This window comes from Bombina bombina, chromosome 2 (genome assembly GCF_027579735.1).
Source record: "Bombina bombina isolate aBomBom1 chromosome 2, aBomBom1.pri, whole genome shotgun sequence".
Lineage (NCBI taxonomy): Eukaryota > Metazoa > Chordata > Amphibia > Anura > Bombinatoridae > Bombina > Bombina bombina.
Window position 1 is genome coordinate 387,350,733 of NC_069500.1, and position 17,902 is coordinate 387,368,634.

The 17,902-nt window shown below is 42.2% G+C and overlaps 1 protein-coding gene across 1 annotated transcript in view; it reads left to right on the forward strand.

The window, feature by feature from the left end:
• PIWIL1 (piwi like RNA-mediated gene silencing 1) overlaps positions 1–16,635 on the forward strand; it is a 331,463-nt gene extending 314,828 nt beyond the window's left edge. The window contains exons 10-11 of the mRNA XM_053699780.1: positions 16,279–16,426; positions 16,519–16,635. Of these exons, the coding sequence (XP_053555755.1) occupies positions 16,279–16,426; positions 16,519–16,635 (265 nt within the window). The remainder of the gene's footprint in view (positions 1–16,278; positions 16,427–16,518) is intronic.
• Positions 16,636–17,902: the final 1,267 nt, after the last annotated feature.

Here is a 17,902-nt window from a genome sequence, read left to right on the forward strand (position 1 = left end):
TGTTTGTTGTTTATTCTGGTAAACGGAGAGGTCAAAAAGCAACTTCTACCTCTCTCTCCTTCTGGATTAAAAGCATTATCCGATTGGCTTATGAGACTGCCGGACGGCAGCCTCCTGAAAGAATCACAGCTCACTCCACTAGGGCTGTGGCTTCCACATGGGCCTTCAAGAACGAGGCTTCTGTTGATCAGATATGTAAGGCAGCGACTTGGTCTTCACTGCACACTTTTTCTAAATTTTACAAATTTGATACTTTTGCTTCTTCTGAGGCTATTTTTGGGAGAAAGGTTTTGCAAGCCGTGGTGCCTTCCATTTAGGTGACCTGATTTGCTCCCTCCCTTCATCCGTGTCCTAAAGCTTTGGTATTGGTTCCCACAAGTAAGGATGACGCCGTGGACCGGACACACCTATGTTGGAGAAAACAGAATTTATGTTTACCTGATAAATTACTTTCTCCAACGGTGTGTCCGGTCCACGGCCCGCCCTGGTTTTTTTAATCAGGTCTGATAATTTATTTTCTTTAACTACAGTCACCACGGTAACATATGGTTTCTCCTATGCAAATATTCCTCCTTAACGTCGGTCGAATGACTGGGGTAGGCGGAGCCTAGGAGGGATCATGTGACCAGCTTTGCTGGGCTCTTTGCCATTTCCTGTTGGGGAAGAGAATATCCCACAAGTAAGGATGACGCCGTGGACCGGACACACCGTTGGAGAAAGTAATTTATCAGGTAAACATAAATTCTGTTTTTCATTGTTTATTGCGCTTTTATTAAAGTGTGTGTATCAGAGGGGCACATGGCGTTGCATAGTGAGTTAAGTTGGGAAACAGACATGTTGTTTTTCTTCCCATGCGTTTCTCAGTACGGCTCGAGTTACGCCCACGGTGGGCGGGGCCTAATTTTGCGCGCTCAGCCGCGCAGTATTCATCCGGATCGGCAGCAAGGTCCTGGGCTCCGGTGGGGCCTAAGTCAGTTTGTAAACGAAGGGTACAGAGAGACTTAGGAGCGCTACTCTAGGAGGATCAGTGTGATCTGGGGGCAGGTAGGCGCCGCAGCAGAGCTGCAGGGGCCTGAAGTGTGACAAAAATTGTTATATAACATAACCACACAAACGGAGCAATATTGTTAAGTTAATTTGAAACATAAAGGCACTTTTTTATTGCTGTAAATGTTGTTTTGACTGATAACAGAAAAATGTTGCGCTTTTATTATTTAAAGGCGCAGTACACTTTTAGTTAAAAAAAAAAAAAAGTTTAATATATGATTTGACTTCAGAGCTCAATATATCAAGTAAAGAACGACTATTATTGCTATTGCTAGTCTGTTTAACATGTCTGAACTTGAGGAAAGTACTTGTTCTATGTGTTTAGATGCCATTGTGGAACCCCCTCTTACTTTTTGTCCCTGTACTGATAGGGCCTTACAATGTAAAGAGCAGATTTTCTTTAAGGAAAGTGTGTCTAAGGATGTTTCTCAGTCTGATGAGAATCAGGGTATGCCTCTACTTTCTCCCCAAGCGTCACAACCTTTAATGCCAACCCAAGCGACGCCGGTTTCTTCAACCGCGTCTACTTCATTTACTCCGCAGGATATGGCTGCAGTTATGTCATCTACCCTTACAGAGGTTTTATCTAAGTTGCCAGTGTTACAGGGCAAACGCAGAAGGACAGAAGTCAATTTGAATACTGCGACCTCTGATGCTTTGTTGGCTATTTCCGGTGTACCCTCTCAGGGATCTGAATTGGGGGTCAGGGAACTTCTGTCTGAGGGGGAACTTTCCGATTCGGGAAGTGTATTACCTCAGACGGACTCGGACGTCATGTCCTTTAGATTTAAGCTTGAACACCTTCGCCTGTTACTTCGGGAGGTTTTAGCGACTCTGGATTACTGTGACTCTATTGTGGTACCACCAGTGAAATTGTGTAAGATGGACAAATACTTAGGGGTGCCTGCTTACTCTGATGTTTTTCCGGTTCCTAAGAGAATCTCGGAAATTATTACACAGGAATGGGAAAGAACGGGTATCCCGTTCTCACCTTCTCCTAATTTTAAGAAAATGTATCCCATATCTTGGCAAACAGTCCCTAAGGCGGAGGAAGCTATATCTACCCTGGCTAAGCGTACAACTATTTCTATTGAGGACAGTTGTGCTTTCAAAGACCCTATGGATAAGAAATTGGAGGGTCTTCTAAAAAAGTTATTTATTCATCAGGGTTTCCTTTTACAACCGACGTCCTGCATTGTACCAGTTACCACTGCGGCGGCCTTCTGGTTTGACGCCTTAGAAGAGTCTCTTAAGACTCTTAGTGGAAATTTTAGATAGAATTAAGGCTCTTAAGCTGGCTAATTCTTTTATTACGGATACCGCCTTTCAGATTGCCAAATTGGCGGCTAAGAATGCCGGATTTGCCATTTTAGCTGGTAGAGCGTTATAGTTAAAATCGTGGTCTGCTGATGTGTCATCTAAGTCAAAGCTTTTGGCTATTCCTTTCAAAGGAAAAACCCTATTCGGGCCTGACTTGAAAGAAATCATTGCTGACATTACGGGAGGTAAGGGTCATCTCCTACCTCAGGATAGAACAGCTAAACTGAGGGGTAAACAAAATAATTTTTGTTCCTTTCTGAACTTCAAAGGAGTCCCCTCTTCTTACTCTTCTTCCTCTATACAGGAAGGGAATTTTGCTCAGGCCAAGTCCGTCTGAAGACCCAACCAGGCTTGGAACAAGGGTAAACAACCCAAGAAGCCCGCTGCTGCTACCAAGACAGCATGAAGGGGCGGCCCCCGTTCCAGGACCAGATCTAGTAAGGGGCAGACTTTCTCTCTTTGCCCTGTTTTGGGTAAGAGATGTTCAGGACACCTGGACACTGGAAATCTTGTCCCAAGGGTATCAACTGGAATTCAAAAATTCTCTCCCAAGGGGGAGGTTTCTTCTTTCATGATTGCCTGTAGACCAGATAAAAAGAGAGGCGTTCTTATGTTGTGTAAAAGACCTCTCTACGATGGGAGTAATTCGTCCTGTTCCAATACTGGAACAGGGGCAGGGGTTTTACTCAAATCTTTTTGTGGTCCCCAAAAAAGAGGGCACATTTCGACCTATTTTAGATCTCAAAAGTCTAAACAAGTTTCTCAGAGTCCCATCCTTCAAGATGGAGACTATTTGAACAATTCTGCCATTGATCCAGGAGGGTCAATATATGACTACTGTGGACTTGAAGGATGCATATCTTCATATTCCTATCCACAAGGATCATCACCAGTTCCTAAGGTTTGCCTTCCTGGACAAACATTTTCAGTTTGTGGCTCTTCCCTTCGGGTTGGCCACAGCACCCAGGATCTTCACAAAGGTTCTAGGGTCCCTTCTGGCGGTTCTCAGGCCGCGGGGCATTGCAGTGGCGCCTTATCTGGACGATATTCTGATCCAGGCGTCGTCTTACCATCTGACAAAATCTCATACAGACATGATTCTGTCTTTTCTGAGGACTCACAGGTGGAAGGTGAATCTAGAAAAGAGTTCACTAATTCCACAGACAAGGGTTCCCTTCTTGGGAACTCTAATAGATTCTATATCCATGAAAATTTTCCTGACAGAAGTCAAAGTCAAAGATTCTGAGTACATGCCGAGCCCTTCAGTCCAATCCTCGACCATCAGTGGCTCAGTGCATGGAGGTGATTGGATTGCTGGTGGCAGCAATGGACATCATTCCGTTTGCTCGTTTTCATCTCAGACCACTACAACTGTGCATGCTCGGGCAGTGGAATGGAGATTATGCAAAAAACGATGCTTCTGTTTAACAGATTTGCAAGGCTGCAACTTGTTCGTCTCTTCACACTTTTTCCAAATTTTACAAATTTGATACTTTTGCTTCATCCGAGGCTGTTTTTGGGAGAAAGGTTCTTCAAGCAGTGGTGCCTTCCGTTTAGGTTCCTGTCTTGTCCCTCCCTTTCATCCGTGTCCTATAGCTTTGGTATTGTATCCCATAAGTAAGGATGAAATCCGTGGACTCGTCATATCGTAAAAGAAATAAATTTATCAGGTAAGCATAAATTTTCTTTTTATGCCAACATAGAAAAAAATTACATAGAGAAATGTCTCTAATCTGGGTATCTGTGTGTTTTGTTGTTTTATTTATCTTTTGTGATTATACATACTGTAAGTACTGCCACCCTTCACAACAAGCTAGCAAGAACATATAGCCATTACAACACAATAAAGCAAGAACTCACACTTACACTAACCTCACTTTCCAGCTTTTTTACAGTCATCCACCAGGTTTCAAACACAAAGTTACACAGGCACAAGGATATCACATATGCAGACACACAGGCCCTCAGACATATACAGTCTGACATCCACACTCATACAGAGCAACACCCACAAGCACTCCACATATACACTTTAAAACACAGCCATTACCACACCACACACATACACAAGACATACACACTGTAAAACACACAGAGACAATGTCACCAGGTTACACACACTCATACACAGCAGCTTCCCCAGACCCAACACATACATATTGTAAAACACACACAGTCATTGTCACTACACACACACACAGCAGCTTCCCCAGACACAACACATACACTGTAAAGCACACAATCATACCACACCACACACTCATACACAGCAGCTTCCCCAGACATAACCCATACACACTGTAAAGCACACACAGCCATTACCACCACACACTCATACACAGCAGCTTCCCCAGATAGAACACACACACACTGTAAAGCACACAGAGCCTTTACCACCACACACTCATACACAGCAGCTTCCCCAGACACAACACATAGACACTGTAAAACACACACAGTCATTACACCACCACACACACACTCATACACTGCAGCTTCCCCAGACACAGCATACACATTGTAAAGCACACACAGCCATTACCACCACACACTCATACACAGCAGCTTCTCCAGACACAATACATACACACTGTAAAGCACACACAGCCATTACCACACCACACTCATACACAGCAGCTTCCCCAGACACATCACACACACTGTAAAACACGCACTGAGATAAAGATCTTCTGCATTTTTCTTAGGATCAGAACAAATTTGCCTCCTCACAGCCTCTGCGGTGCTCCCTTCTCAGTGTCCTGCTAGCTACACAGTCAGGGCATAGGAAGCTCGGCTCCTTGTTTTAGCAGCATGAGGCTCCTCCCTCATGCACTGTTCTACTATGGGCACTAAGGGGCACAGAATATTCATTTATTTTATTTGAGTGAAGTTCTTATTACTATAAATACGCTCCCCAGGGACCAGCACATTATAAATGATAAAACATATATTTGTTTTTGAAAATTAAATTTGGTTACTTGAGCTCTCTCCTTTGTGCCCCCACCCCACCCATTGCAGTGTATATGGTTTAATCCATAAAGACAGGAAGTGCCGGTCTGCTTATCTGTGTAAGCTTGTGCAGGACCTTGTGCAGGGGAAGATAAGGCAGGGAGATATCTGCTTAACCCACGCTGCAGCACATATAGATTGCACAGTATAGTACAGTCAGTCTTCTACAAATGTAAACAGTGCATTATGATGTACAAGTGCAAACTATGCAAAGCAGCAGCCATGTGTGTACTTGCTTACATTCCAATGCCTCCTAAGAAGCACACGCTAGCCCATTTCCTAACAGCCACTATTCCACTACTGATGCCAATTCAGGCGATGGGGATAGTTTGGGAATCATAAAAATTCTCTGACAATGAGCCGTGTCTAGTAGTATCACAATCTAAACTACTAGTAATTAAAGTAACTTGTGTGACAGTCAGTGAGTGACTTACCCCAGAAATTCAGAATCAATCAGATCTTCGTCTTTGCTGCCACTGAGTGCCAGACAGCCAGTGCCTGCTACCAGTGCTGCTCCTTCCCGCGCTCAAGTATGTTTCTTCTTTTAATTCTTCTTCTAGGTTTAAATAAGGAGCAAAAAGGAACAAAAATCTAATCCTTCCCCCAAGGAATAAGGAACAAAAATCTAATCCTTCCCCCAAGGAATCTGTTTCCAATTGGAAGCCTTCCTCAAATTGGAATAAATCCAAGCCTTTTAAAAAACCAAAGTCAGCCCCTAAGTCTGCATGAAGGTGCGGCCCGCATTCCAGCTCAGCTGGAAGGGGGCAGATTAGGGTTTTTCAAGGATATTTGGATAAATTCTGTCCAAAATCAATGGATTCAGAGCATTGTCTCTCAAGGGTATCAAATAGGATTCAGAGTAAGACCTCCTGTGAGAAGATTTTTTTCTCTCACGTATCCCAGCAAATCCAGTAAAAGCTCAAGCTTTCCTGAAGTGTGTTTCAGACCTGGAGTCTTCAGGGGTAATCATGCCAGTTCCTTTTCAGGAACAAGGTCTGGAGTTTTATTCAAATCTATCCACTGTCCCAAAGAAGGAAAATTCATTCAGACCAGTTCTGGATCTGAAAATTTGGAATCGTTATGTAAAAGTACCAACTTTCAAGATGGTGACTATAAGGACTATTCTGCCTTTTGTTCAGCAAGGACATTATATGTCTACAATAGACTTGCAGGATGCATACCTTTATATTCTGATTCATCCAGAACATTATCAGTTCCTGAGATTCTCTTTTCTAGACAAGAATTACCAATTTGTTGCTCTTCCATTTGGCCTAGCAACAGCTCCAAGAATCTTTTCAAAGGATCTAGGTGCCCTACTCTCTGTAATCAGAGAGCAGGGTATTGTGGTGTTTCCTTATTTGGACGATATCTTGGTACTAGCTCAGTCTTTACGTTCTGAAGAATCTCACACAAATCAACTAGTGTTGTTTCTTCAAAGACATGGTTGGAGGATCAATTTACCAAAAAGTAAGGGTCACCTTTTTAGGTTTCCAGATAGATTCAGTATCCATGACTCTGTCTCTAACAGACTAGAGACATTTGAAATTGGTTGCAGCCTGTCGGCACCTTCAGTCTCAGTCATTCCCTTCAGTGGCTATGTGCATGGAAGTTTTAGACCTCATGACTGCAGTATCGGACGCGATTCCTTTTGCTCGTTTTCACATGAGACCTCTCCAGCTTTGTATGCTGAATCAATGGTGCAGGGGTTATACAAAGATATCACAATTAATATCCTTAAATCCCAATGTTCGACACTCTCTGACGTGGTGGTTAAATCACCAGCGTTTAGTTCATGGGGCTTCCTTTGTTCGGCCAACCTGGACTGTGATCACTACAGATGCAAGTCTTTCAGGTTGGGGAGCTGTTTGGGGATCTCTGACAGTGCAAGGGGTTTGGAAATCTCAAGAGGCGAGATTACCAATCAATATTTTAGAACTCTGTGCAATTCTCAGAGCTCTTCAGTTTTGGCCTCTGTTGAAGAGAGAACAGTTCATTTGCTTTCAGACAGACAATATCACAACTGTGGCATATGTCAATCATCAGGGTGGGGTTCACAGTCCCCAAGCTATAAAAGAAGTATCTCAGATACTTGCTTGGGCGGAATCCAGCTCCTGTCTAATCTCTGCGGTGCATATCCCAGGTTTAGACAATTGGGAGGCGGATTATCTCAGCCATCAGACTTTACTTCCAGGGGAGTGGTCCCTCCATCCAGATGTGTTTTCTCAGATTGTTCAGATGTGGGGTCTTCCAGAGATAGATCTGATGGCCTCTCATCTAAACAAGAAACTTCCCAGATACCTGTCCAGGTCCAGGGATGTTCAGGCGGAAGCAGTGGATGCGCTGACACTTCCTTGGTGTTATCATCCTGCTTACATCTTCCCGCCTCTAGTTCTTCTTCCAAGAGTGATCTCCAAAATCATCATGGAACAATCGTTTGTGTTGCTGGTGGCTCCAGCATCGCCACACAGGTTTTGGTATGAGGATCTTGTTCGGATGTCCAGTTGCCAACCTTGGCCACTTCCGTTAAGGCGGGACCTACTGTCTCAAGGTCCGTTTTTCCATCAGGATCTCAAATCATTAAATTTGAAGGTATGGAAATTGAACGCTTAGTGCTAAGTCATAGAGTTTTCTCTGACTCAGTGATTAATACTATGTTACAAACTCGTAAATATGTCTCTAGAAAGATTTATCGAGTTTGGAAAACCTACATTTCATGGTTTCTTCTCATAAATTCTTTTGGCATTCTTTTAGAATCCCTAGAATTTTACAGTTTCTTCAGGATGATTTGGATAAAGGTTTTGTCTGCAAGTCCCAAATCTCTGCTCTTTCTGTTTTATTTCACAGAAAGATTGCTAAACTTCCTGATATTCACTGTTTTGTACAGGCTTTATTTCGTATTATGCCCGTCATTAAATCAATTTCTCCTCCTTGGTGTCTTAATTTGGGTTTGAAGGCTTTACAGGCTCCTCCATTTGAGCCTATGCATTCTTTGGACATTAAACTTCTTTTTTGGAAGTGTTGTTCCTTTTGGCTATCTCTTCTGCTAGAAGAGTTTCTGAGCTATCTGCTCTTTCTTGCGAATCTTCTTTTCTGAATTTTCATCAGGATAAGGCGGTTTTGCGGACTACATTTAAATTTTTACCTAAGGTTCTGAATTCTAACAACATTAGTAGAGAAATTGTTGTCCCTTCCTTGTGTCCTAATCCTAAGAATTCTTTGGAAAGATCCTTACATTCTTTGGATGTGGTGAGAGCTTTGAAATATTATGTTGAAGCTACTAAAGATTTCAGGAAGACTTCTAGTCTATTTGTTATATTTTCGGGTCCTAGGAAAGGTCAGAAGGCTTCTGCTATTTCCTTGGCTTCTTGGTTAAAGCTTTTGATTCTTCAAGCTTATTTGGAGTCGGGTCAGACCCCGCCTCAGAGAATTACAGCTCATTCTAACTAGATCAGTCTCCACTTCATGGGCTTTTAATAATGAAGCTTCAGTTGATCAGATTTGCAAAGCGGCAACTTGGTCCTCTTTGCATACATTTACTACATTCTACCGTTTTGATGTATTTGCAAGCAGTTTTTGGTAGAAAAGTTCTTCAGGCAGCTGTTTTAGTTTGATTCTTCTGCTGATGTTTTAAGTTTTTCTTGTCATTAAATAATAAACTTATAATTTGGGTTGTGGATTAGTTTTTTCAGCGGAAAATGGCTGTTTTCTCTTGCAAGGTGTATCCAGTCCACGGATTCATCCTTACTTGTGGGATATTCTCCTCCCCTACAGGAAGTGGCAAAGAGAGCACACAGCAGAGCTGTCCATATAGCTCCCCCCCCCAGCTCCACCCCCCAGTCATTCTCTTTGCCGCGTTAACGCACTAGGTTCTCTCTCAGGGAGTGTAAAGTTAATGTGGTGTTAGAATTGTAGTTTTATATCTTCAATCAAGAGTTTATTTTTAAATGGTACCGGGTTGTACTATTTACTCTCTAGCAGAAAAGTGATGAAGATTTCTGCTGAGAGGAAAATGATTTTAGCATGTTGTAACTAAAATCCACTGCTGTTCCCACACAGGACTGAGGAGTACCAGAAAACTTCAGTTGGGGGGAACAGTTTGCAGGCTTGACTGCAATGAGGTATGTTCAGTCATTTATTTCTAGACAAGACTGAGATAATGCTAGAAGACTGACAAGATCCCCATGTGGGGAAGGTAAGCTATGTTCTGAGACTTAGTATAGAATTGAATGCTTACATGACAGGGCTAAATAGGCTGGTTGACACTAATGCAGGGCAATCGATTATTTATTAAAAAATACTCATTGGAGACACCTTTTTAGGCACTTTGGAGTGTTTTACTGGGTTATTATCCACATGGCATAAATTTAGTCACTTAGAAGTGATTTTTGTAGGCCTCACAACTCCGGAGTGGAGTGGGAGAGACCTAATTTCGCGCCTCAGATGCACACTTAGAATTGAGAGACTGTTTCATGCTGCTTCACATGGAGGGTCCAGCTGCTGATTGAGGGCCTAGAAGAAGCTTTATTTCACCAAAACTGATCCCTAAGGGCAGGTAGGGCCACAGTAGTAAGCTGTGGCAAGGTGCTGTAGTTTGTTAACCGGTTGTTGGCTTTAGGTTGCTCCGGCTTGGGCATTAAGGGGTTAATCGTTCTGAAAATTGCTGTGCAATCATATTAAAGCCTTAGGTACATACTGTGAAAATTTCAAAAGGATTGGTGCATTTTTCACTGTTTTGTAAAATTGTGTGCCCTTTTTATTTCTTAAAGGTAAAGTAACGTTTTTTGCAAATTGTGTTTTTTATTTGATTAAAGTGTTTTCCAAGCTTGCTTGTGTATGCTACTAGTCTGTTAAACATGTCTGACACTAAGGAAAATCCTTGTTCAATGTGTTTAGAGGCCATGGTGGAACCCCCTCTCAGAATGTGTCCCAATTGCACATATTGTTGCACTTTAAAATGTGGCCCAAGATGATTCTCAGACTGAAGGTAATGAGGATAGTCCGTCTACCTCTCCCCATGTGTCACAACCAGTTACGCCCGCGCAAGCGACGCTTAGTGCCTCTAGTGCGTCTGCCCCTATTACATTGCAACAACTAGCGACATTTATGGATAATTCCCTTGCGGTCTTTCTATCCAAACTGCCAGTTTTTCCTACAAAGCGTGATAGCTCTGTATTAAGAACAGATTATGAGCAGTCTGAAGCTTTGGTAGCCTTATCTGATGTACCCTCACAACGCTCTGAAATGGAGGTGAGGGATTTGATGTCTGAGGGAGAAATTTCCGATTCAGAAAAGGTTTCTCATCGGGCAGAGTCAGATTCATTAGCATTTAATTTAAATTGGAACACCTCCGCGTTTTGCTCAGGGAGGTATTAGCTACTCTGGTTGATTGTGACCCTATGGTGGTCCCAGAGAAGTTGTGTGAAATGGACAAGTACCTAGAGGTTCCTGTATACACTGATGCATTTCCGGTCCCTGAGAGGGTTGCGGATATTGTTACTAGGGAGTGGGATAGACCAGGTGTCCCTTTTGTCCCCCCACCTATTTTTAAGAAAATGTTCCCCATAACTGACCCTAGGCGGGACTCGTGGCAGACGGTCCCTAAGGTAGAGGGGGCTGTTTCGACACTTGCTAAGCGCACAGCCATACCAATTGAAGACAGTTGTGCTTTTAAAGATCCTATGGATAAAAAGTTAGAAGGTTTACTTAAGAAAATCTTTGTTCAACAAGGCTTTCTTCTCCAACCTATTGCCTGCATTGTTCCTGTAACTACTGCAGCGGCTTTCTGGTTTGAGGCGCTGGAGGAGTCGCTCCAGACGGAGTCCTCATATGACGAAATTATGGATAGAATTAAGGCTCTAAAGCTGGCTAATTCATTTATCACAGATGCCGCTTTGCAATTAGCTAAGTTGGCGGCAAAAAATTCAGGCTTCGCCATTATGGCACGCAGAGCGCTTTAGCTCAAGTCATGGTCGGCCAATGTGTCGTCAAAATCCAAATTGTTAAATCGGGCCAGAATTGAAAGAGATTATTTCAGAAATCACCGGGGAAAAGGCCATGCTCTCCCCCAGGACAAGCCTTTTAAGGCTAAAAACAAAGCTAATTTTCGTTCCTTTCGTAATTTCAGGAGCGGTCCCGCTTTAGCCTCTACAGCTGCAAAGCAAGAGGGTAACGCTTCACAGCACAAGGCAACCTGGAAGCCTTATCAGGGCTGGAACAGGGGTAAACAGGCCAAAAAGCCTGCAGCTGCTACGAAGACAGCATGACGGGGTAGCCCCGGAACCGGATCTAGTAGGGGGCAGACTTTCTCTCTTCGCTCAGGCCTGGGCAAGAGATGTTCTCAATCTCTGGGCTTTAGTGATTGTTACCCAGGGATATCTTCTAGAATTCAAGGACTCCCCTCCAAGGGGAAGGTTCCATATTTCTCGTCTGTCTACAGACACGACAAAGAAAGAGGCGTTCTTACGCTGTGTAGATGACCTACATACAATGGGAGTGTTCCACCCAGTTCCAATTGCGGAACAAGGGCTGGGGTTTTACTCAAACCTCTTTGTGGTTCCCAAAAAAGAAGGAACTTTCAGACCAATCCTGGATCTCAAAATTCTAAACAAATTCCTCAGAGTCTCATCATTCAAGATGGAGACCATTCGGACAATATTACCTATGATCCAGGAAGGTCAATATATGACTACCGTGGATCTAAAGGATGCGTACCTGCATATCCCAATCCACAAAGATCATCATCAGTTCCTCCGGTTCGCTTTTCTAGACAAGCATTATCAGTTTGTGGCTCTTCCATTTGGTGTAGCCACTGCTCCCAGAATTTTCACAAAGGTGCTAGGGTCCCTTCTGGCGGTTCTAAGACCGCGGGGCATAGCAGTGGTGCCTTATTTGGACAACATCTTAATTCAGGCGCCGTCTTTTCACAGAGCCAAGGCTCACACGGAGATTGTATTGGCCTTTCTAAGGTCTCACGGGTAGAAGGTGAACATCAAAAAGAGTTCCCTGTCCCCACTCACAAGGGTTCCCTTCCTAGGAACACCAATAGATTCGGTAGAAATTAAAATATTTCTGACGGAGGTCAGAAAGTTGAAACTTTTAACTACTTGCCGAGTTCTTCATTCCATTCCTCGGCCATCTGTAGCTCAAACTGAGGGCGATATTCAACGCGCTTCAGGCATGGCCTCACCTAGCTGCGGCCAAATTCATAAGATTTCAGTCGGACAACATTACGACTGTAGCTTACATCAATCATCAGGGGGGAACAAAGAGTTCTCTAGCGATGAGGGAAGTAACCAAAATATTCAGGTGGGCGGAGGCCCACTCCTGCCATCTCTCAGCAATTCACATCCCAGGTGTAGACAACTGGGAGGCGGATTTTCTAAGTCGTCAGACTTTTCACCCGGGGGAGTGGGAACTCCACCCGGAGGTATTTGCCCAGCTGGCTCAGCTATGGGGCATTCCAGAGTTGGACCTGATGGCGTCCCGTCAGAACACCAAGCTTCCTCTCTACGGATCCAGGTCTCGGGACCCCAAGGCGGCATTGATAGATGCTCTAGTAGCGCCTTGGTCCTTCAATCTGGCTTATGTTTTCCCACCGTTTCCTCTTCTCCCTCGTCTGATCGCCAGAATCAAGCAGGAGATGGCGTCGGTGATTTTGATAGCGCCTGCGTGGCCACGCAGGACTTGGTATGCAGACCTAGTGGACATGTCATTTGTCCCACCATGGACACTGCCAATGAGGCAGGACCTTCTAATACAGGGTCCGTTCAAGCATCCAAATCTAGTTTCTCTGCGTCTGACTGCTTGGAGATTGAACGCTTAATTCTATCAAAGCGTGTTTTTTTCTGAGTCAGTTTTAGATACTCTGATCCAGGCTAGAAAGCCTGTCACCAGGAAAGTCTACCATAAGATATGGTGGAAATATCTTTGTTGGTGTGAATCCAAGGGTCACTCATGGAGTAAGATTAGGATTCCCATGATATTGTCTTTTCTCCAAGACGGTTTGGAGAAAGGATTGTCGGCTAGTTCTTTAAAGGGACAGATATCTGCTATGTCTATCCTTTTGCACAAGCGTCTGGCAGAGGTACCGGACGTTCAAGCGTTTGCACAGGCTTTAGTCAGAATCAAGCCTGTCTATAAACCTGTGGCTCCGCCATGAACTCTAAATCTAGTTCTTTCAGTTCTTCAAGGGGTTCCGTTTGAACCTTTACATTCCATAGATATTAAGTTGTTATCTTGGAAAGTTTTGTTTTTGGTAGCTATCTCTTCTGCTCGAAGAGTCTCAGAATTATCTGCCTTACAGTGTGATTCACCTTATCTGGTGTTCCACGCAGATAAGGTAGTTTTGCGTACCAAACTTGGTTTTCTTCCTAAAGTTGCTTCTAACAAGAATATTAACCAGGAAATAGTTGTTCCTTCTCTGTGTCCTAACCCATCTTCGAAAAAGGACCGTCTTTTGCATAATCTTGATGTAGTTCGTGCTTTAAAGTTCTATTTACAAGCAACTAAGGATTTCAGACAAACATCTTCTTTGTTTGTTATCTATTCTGGTAAGAGGAGAGGTCAGAAAGCGACTGCTACCTCTCTTTTCTTTTGGCTGAAAAGCATCATCCGTTTGGCCTATGAGACTGCTGGCCAGCAGCTTCCTGAAAGAATTACTGCTCATTCTACCAGAGCAGTGGCTTCCACATGGGTTTTCAAAAATGAGACTTCTGTGGAACAGATTTGTAAGGCAGCGACTTGGTATTCACTGCATACTTTTGCCAAATTTTACAAATTCAATACTTTTTGCTTCTTCGGAGGCTATTTTTGCAAGCAGTGGTGCCTTCCGTTTAAGGTACCTGTCTTGTTCCCTCCCTTCATCCGTGTCCTAAAGCTTTGGTATTGGTATCCCACAACTAAGGATGAATCCGTGGACTGGATACACCTTGCAAGAGAAAACAGAATTTATACTTACCTGATAAATTACTTTCTCTTGCGGTGTATCCAGTCCACGCCCGCCCTGGCAATTAAGTCAGGTAAAGGGGAAAAAATATTTTTTTGTTTAAACTACAGTCACCACTGCACCCTATGGTTTCTCCTTTGGCTTCTTAACCTTTTGTCGAATGACTGGGGGGTGGAGCTAGGGGGGGAGCTATATGGACAGCTCTGCTGTGTGCTCTCTTTGCCACTTCCTGTAGGGGAGGAGAATATCCCACAAGTAAGGATGAATCCATGGACTGGATACACCGCAAGAGAAAGTAATTTATCAGGTAAGTATAAATTCTGTTTTTTTATTTATCCCTCCCTCTAGTGACTCTTGCGTGGAGTTCCACATCTTGGGTATTGATATCCCATACGTCACTAGCTCATGGACTTGTTTCATATTGCCAAGAGTCCATGAGGCCCACCCTTTTTTATGGTGGTTATGATTTTTTGTATAAAGCACAATTATTTCCAAATTCCTTTGTTGATGCTTTTTACTCCATTCTTTATCACCCCACTACTTGGCTATCCGTTAAACTGAATTGTGGCTGTGGTGAAGGGTGTATTTATAGGCATTTTGAGGTTTGGGAAACTTTGCCCCTCCTGGTAGGATTGTATATCCCATACGTCACTAGCTCATGGACTCTTGCCAATATGAAAGAAATTAATTTATCAGGTAAATTCTTATATAAATTATGTTTTATGTTAGAACTTACCTGATTAATTTATTTCATAGTGGCAAGAGTCCATTAGACCCACCCTATTTTTTGGTGGTTATATTGTATAAAAGCACATTATTATTTTTTTCCAGTTCCTCTTTTTGTATGCTTTTTACTCCTTTTTACACCTCATTACTTGGCTATACATTAAATTAAGGTATTAGTGTGGTGTGAGGTGTATTTATAGGCATTTTGAGGTTTGGGAAACTTTGCCCCCTCGTGGTAGGAATGTATATCCCATACGTCACTATCTCATGGACTTTTGCCATTATGAAAGAAATTAATTTATCAGGTAAGTTCTTACATAAATTATAGGGGGGGGGGGGTGTTTTTTAATAAAATATTTTTTATTTTATTTTCATGTTTTCTGCAGTGTAGGATCCCCCCTTACTCCCCAACCTCCCTGATCCCCAAAAAACCTATACCTATAAACCATTTTTTTGTTTGTTTTGTTTTTAATATTTTTTATTTTTATCTTTAATTATTTTCTGTAGCGTAGTGTGTGTCCCCCACTTCCCCCCCTCCCTCGATCATTAGGTTAGGGCACCCCAAACCATTATCTGTTGTGTAGCTGCCCTATCCCTCCCTGTCCCTTTATTTTTTTCTGTAGCGTAGGGCCCTCCGCCCCAATCTCGCTCCAGTTCAATATGCGGCAGATGCCTGGAGCTTAAGGAACTCCAGCTCTAGTCTGTAATTTAACAGCTGAGGCTGCTGTAGCTTCCTGAAGCTAAGACGTGTGTATATATATATATAAGTAATGAAGAGTGCACTCACCAGGACTTTTCAAAGTTTTATTCCAATTATGTGAACGTTTTCGGGGGATTAGCCCCTTCCTCAGACATACAAAATACAATATGATATCTCATATTGTATTTTGTATGTCTGAGGAAGGGGCTAATCCCCCGAAAACGTTCACATAATTGGAATAAAACTTTGAAAAGTCCTGGTGAGTGCACTCTTCATTACTTTCTATTTACCTATCTGCTGCACCCTGGGCATGTGATTTGGATTTCTGGAGTGCTTGTCTACTTTGAACTTTATATATATATATATATATTTATATATATTTATTTATATATATTTATTTGTCTTGCGGTACGATAGGCAAAGTACTGTAAGACGTATATATAAGTCTTATTGGGTGAAGGGGTTAAAGGAACTTTAGAAAAGTCTTAAAAATATTTTGTATTTAAAGTTTTCTACTTGTTTTCCAAAATAGGTATGATTTCTTCATAGTCAGCCAGGCTGTTAGAGCAGGTACTGTGACTCCAACACATTACAATGTTGTTTATGACAGCAGTGCATTGAAACCGGACCATATGCAAAGATTAACATACAAACTCTGCCATCTTTACTACAACTGGCCTGTACGTATGCATTTATTCTTTTTCCATAGATATATATATATATGTGTGTGTGTGTATTCCTTGATGTAATGTACTTTTACTTTTCTTTCTAGGGAGTTATTCGAGTACCTGCTCCTTGTCAGTATGCCCATAAACTTGCCTTTTTGGTGGGTCAGAGCATTCATCGTGAACCAAATTTGGCACTTGCGGATCGTCTTTATTATCTGTAGCTCTCTTGAAAAAGTTGAATGCGTGCTGTTTGTATAAAGCATATCAAGTGGAAATTTACATTTCTATGGATAGAAATTAAATCTCCTGTTTACCTCTTTTCCTTTTTTTTTTCTCTTTTCAAATATATATAATCCTCAACTATGTAACTGTTCAACCTTTGTAAATGTTTCACTTATATAATAATATATGCTGGATGTGTAACTAGACCAGAACAACATTGTCTGTGTCTCAAAGTAAATTTTGTGTTTTACTTTCTTTTTTTTTAATTACTGTTTAATTTTTATGTTAAAAAAGACAAATGCAGTGTTATTGAGAACACCTTTCATTTTCTTGTAATATTAGATAACTTGTGTATTCAATGTTTCTGTACAATGTAATTCATTAAATATAGAAATAATATTAAAGCACAACATTTGTTGCATTGTGGGTTCGCTGTATGGTCGTCATGTCTGGCACTGCCTCTAGCATGTAGGAGGTGCTCTTATAAATTGATAGAAACATAGATATTGATGGCAGATAAGAGCCATAGGCCCAGCAAGTATGCCCGATATTACCTAACAGTATAAACTTATTTAGTTTGTAGGATAGCCTTATGCTTGTCCTATGCATTTTTAAAGTCCCCCACAGTGTTTGTTGCTACTACCTCTTGAGGAAGTTTATTCCATAAATCAATCATTCTTTCTGTAAAGAAGTGCTTCCTCAAATTACTTCTGAATCTACTACCCTTTAGCTTGAGCTCATGACCCCTTGTTCTTGAATTTTCCATTTTATGTAAAATACCCACAGCCTCAGTTTTACTAAACCCTTTAATATACTTGAAAGTTGCTATCATATCACCTCTTTCCATTCTCTCCTCTAAGCTATACATATTTAGGTCATTGAGCCTATTCTGGTAAGTTTTATTTTTTAGACCATGTACCATGTTGGTAGCCCTCCTTTCTCTTACTTGGTGTATTCAGTCCACGGATTCATCCTTACTTGTGGGATATTCTCAATCCCTACAGGAAGTGGCAAAGAGAGCACACAGCAAAGCTGTCCATATAGCTCCCCTCAGGCTCCGCCCCCCCAGTCATTCTCTTTGCCGCTCTAACAAGTAGCATCTCCACGGGGGTGGTAAAGAGTATGTGGTGTTATATTTGTAGTTTTATTTCTTCAATCAAGAGTTTGTTATTTTAAAATAGTGCCGGTTTGTACTATTTACTCTGAGGCAGAACAGTGATGAAGATTTCTGCTGAGAGGAATATGATTTTAGCACCAGTAACTAAA